Source organism: Elephantulus edwardii, unplaced genomic scaffold (genome assembly GCF_000299155.1).
Source record: "Elephantulus edwardii isolate Elephantulus edwardi_28Jun2011 unplaced genomic scaffold, EleEdw1.0 scaffold00167, whole genome shotgun sequence".
Classification (NCBI taxonomy): domain Eukaryota; kingdom Metazoa; phylum Chordata; class Mammalia; order Macroscelidea; family Macroscelididae; genus Elephantulus; species Elephantulus edwardii.
The window spans coordinates 6572935-6582434 of record NW_006399917.1 but is presented as its reverse complement, the minus strand read 5'-3'; the positions used below and the strand labels follow the sequence as shown (position 1 = coordinate 6582434).

Below are 9500 nucleotides of genomic sequence, written 5' to 3'. Positions count from 1 at the left end.
TATGTAAATTAACAATTAAAATGTATTTAACAGCTGCCAACCCAAAGGCTCATGGTTTGAATCCACCAGCTGCTCCATGGAAAAATGATGGATAATTTCTTCACATGTGATTTGCTGCCTCTGAAAACCCACTGGAAGGTCAGTTCTGACTCAACAGTACTTAATAACAACAAAAAGTTCAAAGGTACATAGGGCTGACACTATAAATTATCTTTAACATTAAAAAAAAAAGAGCTAAAGTTGAGCCTCTAGTGCTGTATGATAATCTATTCCTCACATGAAGCAAGTAGTGCAAGACCCCAAAATAGAACTGTTATTACACTGACACAAAAAATCATGAATAACCTAAGTACAATCTATTTTTAATTCAACAAAGAACTGATGTCCTCAAGGAAGACACTTGTCCTATCTTGCACCATCTTCCTGATAGCTGTCTTGCTCAAGCACATTGCGGTAGTCAACTCTGCTAGTTTATCTTGTTGAGGGGTCTTCCTCTCTTTCCTTAACCCTTTACTTTTCCAGACTATGATGTTGCTGTTATGTGTCATTGAAAAGGAAACGATTCATAGCTGACCCTCTCTAGTTGGCTCTTGGAGGCAGTAAATCGCACAGGAAGAGAGATTATCCATGCTTTTCCCGGAGAACTGCGGGTGGATTCAAAATGCACACCCTTGTGATTGAAACACAGCTTCTTACCACTATACCAGCAAGGTTAATGCGATGATAGAAGAACTGTAATTTTTCTTCTTTTTACCGAAGGGGGGAAACCCCAAAATATCCTGAGGCTGAGGCTTAGAGAGTTAGTTAAAACTATGAAGGTGTAGAAACTAGTACTAGAGCCTATTTTCTAGAAATATTAGAACATCATATCGACAGCCTACAGCACCTTCGATCTTTTCTTTCCAAATATCCAAACCACAGAATTCCAGAGGATACTGGCATGAAAAGTCAATTTTCTTATTAATCATGGTGTGAATTTGAGATATAAAATGTTAAGAAACACTGAGGAAAGGGGGAGGCCATCCAGCCCTTGGGGGCAGCCACCTGGCCCTGGGGGGGAGCCACCTGGCCCTGGGGGGGGCATCTGGCCCTCAGGGGGGAGCCATCTGGCCCTCAAGGGCAATCTGGTCCTTGGGGGGAGCCATCTGGCGCTCAGGGTGGGTGGGGGGGCGCCGTTTGGCCTTTGAGATGAGCTGATCAGTCCCTGGAGTAAGCCATTTGGCCCTCGGGGTGAGCCGTTCGGCCCTTGAGCTGAGTCATTTGGTCTTCGGGGTGAGCTCCTCAGCCCTCGGGCTGCCATCTGACCCCTGGATAGAAAAAAACTGCCTAGGGTATATAGAGAATTTTATCTAGACTACTTTCCTCCACCTTCTTCCCCAGTACACCCATAAATAAGTAACACCTCCAAAGCCCTTCTAGTTGTAACTCACAAGTTTGTTCTCTCTAGGTTTGCTCCCTTTCCTATGTTGTTGTTTTTGTTATGTGCCGTCGAGCCACTTGTGACTCATAGCGACCCTATGTACAACATCCCTAAACTCTGCTCTGTCCTGTGCCAATTGCACCGTCTCTGATACACCCATCCCGATTACCTCAGTCACTGAATCAATCCACCTCATAGGGGGCCTTCCCTTTCTACGCTGTCCCTCCACTCTACCAAGCATGATGTCCCTTTCCTATAGGTAACCTTAACACTGAGTTTTACTCCAGACCTGACCCTGAATCCAGTTCTAGAGACAAAAAGGAAATGCAACTGCCAGCTAAGGAAGCAAAGAAGGATGAAGCCTGAGGGATCAGTCAGACATCCCCACTGGACCCACCTTGGAAAACACCTTGCAGTACAGAGGGGAGTAAATTTCAGAAAAATATCTTCTAACAGAACAATAAGCCAAGCAGCTTTAACCCAGGACCACCAGTAAGGTGATAAAGTGTGCTCCCTTTCCCCTTCACATCAACACCCCAGTTCAGCATGAAGAAGTCAGAAAGTCTGCCCCCTATTCCCAAATAAGAAACCCACAAGTGAATAAGATAGTTTGTTTAATCACTATTGGACTGTGTTTACCATTGCCCTGTATCGTCTGCTCCCCACTGGATTTTTTTCATTTCCTTTACCTCCCTCCCCCACCTACCATATTGTGCATCCCTGCAACTGCATCCCTACAATTTCATCCCTGCCCATCCTCACCCTTCTGCTACCAACCCTCACCTCCCTGTATCCCCATACATGTTTTTTCACAATTAAAAACTGAAAAAGAAACACTGAGGAATTTAAAAACTACAAACCATTTTGGGTTATGCAGATGACACAACCTTGCCTTCAAGAAAGGAACAGACAGACCACTGTCCCATAAGAAACAACATATAATTTCTTCTATTTCTATTTCATTCTGACACTTGTTATTTTCAATGGCATTCTTTGCATCCATCTTCAAGACTCACCCGAATGATAATACTACAGTCAGGTTCTTTCCTTTCAACAAATGCTTCAATCAACAAATCTCCAGCCTGCGAAACCTAGAAAAAGGCAAATGTGATGATAGCATATGTTAAAACATGTTACAAGATCACAGTGAAGGTGAAGGTGATTAGCAAAGCATAAGAAATCTTATAAATCTATAAGAGGTGTTTGGAGTAATATTTTTCCTGGTTATAAGTGGCTCGAGAAGGACACAGTGGTGCAACAATTACTGTGACATCACATTTCACTCAGCTTAATAGCCAATGACCAAACGTATGGGGAAAACATGCAATACTATTTTGAAGAAGTTTTTTCAATTATTTTGGTAGTGTCAGCTTGGAATATTTTCTTTCCAATTTTTTTTTTCTCACTTTAAATGCTATTCAAAACAATTCTGGGAAAGAAAAGATAGTCTGACATTTTTGCTTTTCACTATGTTTCAATAAACAACAGTTCAACAAGGATACATTTTAAAAATTAAAAAAAAGCAACCACAAAGAACTCAGAGAGTGCAGCCCCCAAAAAATAGTACCTAAGAAATCCAAACTGAGGTAAGACATAGACTGTCAGAAAATATTCTAGAAAATAATCTAAAGAGATTGGGAAGGCATGGATAAAACAAAACAAAATCTCCAATAAAAGACTGTAAAAAAATCCAAAACTCCAAAACTAGGTTTTTACAAACTCTTCTGCTATTTTCTCACAGGTATTGTAATTATAGACAATTATTTTCTTATTTTCACTTAAGTAGACTGACTTTATCTAAACTCAACATAAATTGTAGGGAATACCCTGAATCCATAAAACCCTCTACTTAATGGTTAAATTCATCCCCCCAAAATGATAAACTAAGTAAAGACAAGTCACATATTTCAGTGTTAAATGCCATTGACCTGGAACCAGCACTATCCATCAAAATGAGAGAAATGCCTCCTTAGATATAGAATTAGGATGTGGAAACACAGACATTAAAAATGGAAGCCTCATCTATCTACACATCCTCACATAGACTGAGAGCTCTGATGATCCTTCTTTTAATAATGGATACTGCAGGACTGAGGATAATTCAAGATCTGGCTGGTTATTGTGAACCTCATTTTCTAAGCATTTTCTGTAAAGAGAGAACATCTGAACCATTACTATTATTTACATTGGAGTTTGAAATCTACTAAAACTTCTAGTTATTATATGATTAATGATCAATCTCGGGTAATTCCAATAACTATTCATCAACAAGGAAAAGTAGCTTGGAAAAACATAGCGCATTATGAACATAAAAAATCCAATATAATGCAACACAGGAAAACAAAACAGAATCAAGAAAAGCGGGCTTAAGATAAAAATTAGCATCTTACAGGGACCACACTGGAAAGAATGAAATAATTTAAGAGCATGCAAAGCAAAAGCATATAAGAAACAATTTATGTTTTCTATGTCATGATATAAAGAATCATTAAGACTCAAGAGTGTGAATGCTCAATTTATTCTAAAAGTTCGCAGGCTTCAGAAGATTCCTTTGAATTCTATGGCCATTTTCAACAGGTTCTTAAAATAAAATTTTATTTCTTTTAAGGAAAACTTCAAAACATTAATACTGATTTTCTATCTATATTTTGAAAATTTACATTAATATTCTTTGGCATCTTTCACATGTGGACTGTGTCTGTAGATTACAGAAGGGGGAAAATTATATCTGCTGCTCCCAGTTTGAACTTGAAAATATGAACAGCAAATGTCTTAATTTACAATGGAAGAGTATTCACTTAATTTCTTTAGAGATCTGACTATTACTACTCACTTGGGTGTCTTTCCACTTGGTAATAAAGCTATTCTCTATGTCCATTTGTCTGACTTGGTCTTCTTTAACCTGTTTAAGATATAATTTGGGAAATTCTAATAAGGTAGAATACAAAGAACTTTGGTATTCATCCTCAGGTGACACTTTAGGAATTTATATATCAACAAGTTAAACATAAACGAGAATGGTTAACTTAATCAACATATGCCCACAGATATAAGGGCTAGAGATAAAACGAGGTAGAGTCTATTAAAGTTCAGAACATTTTCTGATGATATAAATTTTAACTAAAGACTTGTAATGAAAGTCCTCCTTTTAAGTTCATTTAATAAGCAAAGGGGCCAAGGACTGGTTCCATAAAGTTTATGTAACTGAGAGACAAAACTTTCCTCAAAATGAAACATTCATCAAATGCTTATTATATTTCTGCCATTCTGTTAAAGTTGAGCTTAGCATGACTGTAAAGACAACTATTGATTTTGTATTAAAGTGAGCGCACAGTAAAATAAGAATGAAAGAGAAAAAGAGCAGGTAAAGCCACATGTTATATATCTCTGATTATATCATTTCTCAGCATTAGAATTATTGCAAAAAAATTTGCTATTGATCAAAAAACAGTGGACACAAGGAAAGAAATAAAAAAGAGCTAAGACAGAAAGTTCAACAATTCTGATGTCAGTGTCCATATAAGAAGCAATCATATTTTATTAACATAGTTCCTTCCTCTTTGCAAATGGTATGCTGTTATATGCAGGAAAGATGGCAAACTCTACAAATAATAATCTATAGTAATTCAGTTGATTTCATCTGATGTGTTCACTTCAGTTCACAAAGTGAATCAGTTATACCATTTTATAGAATAGATAGAAAAGTTCAACGACAAAGAATTAACCGACAGCTGCATCTTTGACTCACTCTTTTCCATTCACCCTCCATGCCTCCTAAAAGAACAAGTGAACCTGCTGCTCCTGTAGAATGGATTCCAACTCAGTGCATCTCACAGGAGGAGTATAATTGTTGCATTAGGATTCTAAGGTTGTATTCATCCCTCCCCATTATTCATTTTGTTTGTGATTTAAGTGCATGTTTCTGGCCTGTGTATGGGAGCATCCTTCTCTCACAGAGCTGCTGTGAAGCTCACACCACTCTTTTCAGTTTGCAGTCAAAGTACTTTAACCAATACGGCACTAGGGCACCTTCTTTTTTCAGCTCTCAATGTCTAATAGCATTTGTGCTTCTTTGAACTAAGAAATCATTGTTAGTCTACTAGTTTTCTGATAAAACAAGAAAATTTTCTTCAAAAAGAGCAAAGAGAAAGGTAAAATAATTAAATTAGATGATTTAGGTAGAAAAAAAATCACAAAGAATTTTCTTTCCACAATCCCAAAATGTAAAACCTTAAACTATGTTTAATTGAAGATTTTAACAGTCTAGTATTTATTACCCAACTTGTGAAATTTACAATTTCACACCTCTTAGCAGACATATTTAATCCATATACATACTGTAAAGGAAAAGGGAGAAAGCCCACAAAAACATAAAAGCCCTATAAATAGAACCATTCTGTCCAGTGGACACCAAATAGTAAAAAAGCTTTAAAATGAGTCTTAATCGAAATGAATGGCTACAGTTTCTAAAGTTACTTTTATCTGTTAAATTAAAGCCAATATAATTATATTTTAAAACATTAATAAAGACCTAAGCAAGACCATTCTAAAATATACCTATGTTATATCAAGGCCATTTTTAAACACAACAAGATAGAAAGCATTACCTCAAATATCTCAACATAATTATTAATCAGGTCCTGGATTACATTCACTTCTTCACTAGTTTGTCCCTTAGTTTGAAATAAACAGGATGAAAACACCATGGCCAAATTGTGAGCGTTCATATGATTGATTTCTGAGCATTTTTGTACCCTATTGGAGAAAAACACCATACGTTAAAAATCATTTATATAAAATTATAAACATAAAACCCATTTTAACGTTATAAAAAACATACGTATTAAAGGCCTCTGATATAAAAACTGTAGAGGACATTAAAAAGAAAACAAAAACTACATGGTTCTCTCTTCTCGTTGGCTTCTAGACTAATTAATAACTAGAAAAAATTACTGCTCATAAGAGATTAGTACAAGTTACAAGGTAATTTATTTTTTTTATTAATTTAGAAGTAAGACCATGTACACACTTTAGGAATTACACAAAATAGGGAAACCTGTGGACAAATATAAAAGTATGTTTGAAGAAGGGTTTCAGAGTGAAAGGACTAAAACACAGATGAAAAAGATAAAGCAGGACAGGAACTGAGCAAGAAGCAGGGCAAGACAAATAGATTGGATGCCGTATTCCAGAGTCCAAAATTCTAAATTCAGGGCTGGGCTTAATAAGCAGGAATGAGAGTACCTAACAGAAAGACCATTTCACAGAATATACTCTCTTGGTTACTCAAAATGGGAAACTGAGTTTCAAAAAAATGAAGCTATCTAAGGAATATAGTCACACATTTCATTGATCTAAGGAATACTATATTTTTTTCTAGGTTTCCTACATATGCTGTACGATAGATATTTTGAGGCTGTAGATTTAAGTGTATGTGTGTTTATGAAGATGACTGTTTATGGCTTCTTCCCCTACCCTCAGTCTAGGAAGCCTAGAATACCCTTCTCAGCATCTCAGGATGAATTCTGGATTAAATTATAGTTTGTTTGGAAGAGAAAAAAAATGGTAGGCCAGACAACAGGTAAGGTCCCTGTTAGCTTTGCTCTGTATAAGCCGTGCGAGTCAGCATATAAAGAAAGGCACTTTTGCTGTCAGATATGATCAAACCAGTCAACTCTCCCAACTAGGGGCCACAGCCTTTCAGTATTACAATAGACAGTGTTTAGAAGAATCAGTTAAAAAGAATAATAAAAAATAGCAGTTACATCAAGAAAGGTAATATACTAATAAAAATATGTTCTGTAAGAGGTGTAACACGTATGAAAACTCTGGTAATGTTTTTTATTTGTCACCCAATGTGCATGAGGGCAGCTGCCAGACTTGCATATTTAATTGCAACTTAATTTTAAATAAAGACTAAATAAAAGAGTTCAACCTCCAAAGGAAGGGAAAACAGCACGACCCAACTAGATGCTCACATTTACCAAAGAACACAGACATTATTATTAGGACAGGAAAAACTGAGTAATTATGACAGCGATATATATCAAACTGTAAAATTCACAATAAAATGCCAAATTGTGTAGCAGAGACAGGTGAAGCAGATGCAATCACTATACATGATTTACATGGTGCATAAGAAATTGAAAGTTAATAAAAGACGATGGAATAACTGTGAAAACCTTTCTCCCTACCACTTCTATGTTGTCACTATCCTAGACTGTAAACATCCAGAATATTTATCTGCAATGTCTGCCTCTGTTAATAGAATCCAAACACTTGATGGCTAGAGACTGTGGCTTTAATCACACCACAGGTAAACAATAAATATTGGGTGAATAGAATTAAGTAATGCTAGTCATGAATTATTTGGCTAGAGAATGAATTAGATGCTAAATCAACCTATCTCATCCACCTTTTGACACTATCAGCCATTCTGTCCTTGAAATTCCGTTCTACATCATTCTTCTTTGGTACCCTGCTCAGCTCTTTCTAATAGTAATTCTCTGTGGCTGCCTTAAATTCCAGCATAAATGGGTGAAACAAACGGTATCCTTTTTGTCTAAATGTTGACATTCCCAAGTGTTCTTTCTACTCTAACTCCTGTCCCTTCATCAGAACTCGAGGAAAATGTTCTCTCATTAGTCTCTAGGCCTGTATTCTACCTCTTCCCAGTGATTAGGAGTCATTCTTCTAAAACAGATTCAATAAATAACTGTCATTTAAAGGAATAAAATGCAAAAGTCTGACATGACATATTAAGCTTTCCACAATCTCCTGCCAGTCAACTATTAAATGTCTTATCTCCAAACACTTCTACTTCCTCACACACTCATTTTTCATAGTCAGTCTTCTTTCTTATCCTCTAGTTATACTCTAATTTGAAGGAGCTGTGGTATCAGTGTGGCTAAGGTATGTGGCTTTTAACTAAGAGGTAAATAGTTCAAATCCACTATTTTCTTTGTAGGACAAAGATAAAGCCCTGTACTTCTGTAAAGATTAGTAAAGTCTGAAACCTTGGAAGGTAATTCTGCTCTGTTCTACAAGGTCACTAATGAGTTGGAATTAACATTAGGGCAGAGGATTTGGATTTTTATTTGAAACACAGAAGCATTCTCTTGAACCCAGCACATAATCACTGATCTAGGCTATAGTCTTCGCAATTACACGCTGTGCATCAGAGAGTTGGACAGTGAATAGGGATGAAAACGAAAGAGAACTGATGCCTTTGAGCTGTGGTGCTGGAAACGAGTGTTGAATATACCATGGACTGCAAGGAGAACAAACAGGTTTGTCGTGGAGAGGGTGAAAACGGGCTGCTCCTTGGAGTCAAGAATTCTGAAGCTTCGTCTGACATACTTTGGGTATTTAGCAAGGAGGGACTGGTCTTTGGAGATGGACATCATATTTGGGAGAGTGGAGGGACGGCGTAGGAGAGGAAGACCCTCAATGAGATGGATCAAATCTGTGACTGGGGTGGTGGGAAAGAGTATGTTTGTTTGAGACGGTGAGGTTGGCACAGGATAGAATGGTGTTTAGGGCTCTTATACATAGGGTCGCAATGAGTCGCAAGCAACTTGACGGCACACAACAACAACAATAATTTATTTGTATTAAGCTCTGTCCCATAATCTCATAAACATAGAGACAGACTACTTATTATACTGTACTTGTGTACCATTGACTCGGAGCTGACTCATAGCTGACCCTCCAGTGGGTTTTCAGAGGCAGTAAATCATCTGGTGGCTTAATGGTAAAGAGCTGGGCTGCCAACGGCCCAAGGTTCAAATCTGGCAGCTGCTTCACAGGTGTAAAATGGGCAATCTCTTCCTGTCAGATTAATGGTCTTGAAAATCTGTGAGCTATGAATCAGTTCCTACTTCATGGAACATAACAATAACAATACATCACACAGGAGGAGACTGCCCATCTTGCTCCCACAGAGAAGTTGGTGGATTTGTATTGTTTGTCTTTGTCTTAGCAATGCAACTCCTTGACAGTGTCCTATCATCTCATAAACAGACAGGACTGACTATATATTGCATAGATTCTAATTGTATAATACAGTAAGAAATAAAAA

General features: G+C 37.1%; 1 protein-coding gene across 1 annotated transcript in view; it reads right to left on the bottom strand.

Annotated features, from left to right (window-relative positions):
- The window catches only part of ARAP2 (ArfGAP with RhoGAP domain, ankyrin repeat and PH domain 2), a 302530-nt gene that overhangs the window by 86773 nt on the left and 206257 nt on the right, over positions 1 to 9500 (bottom strand). The window contains exons 22-24 of the mRNA XM_006895415.1: positions 6028 to 6175; positions 4254 to 4322; positions 2437 to 2511 (exon numbers count right to left, since the gene is read on the bottom strand). Coding sequence (XP_006895477.1) covers positions 2437 to 2511; positions 4254 to 4322; positions 6028 to 6175 — 292 coding nt within the window. The remainder of the gene's footprint in view (positions 1 to 2436; positions 2512 to 4253; positions 4323 to 6027; positions 6176 to 9500) is intronic.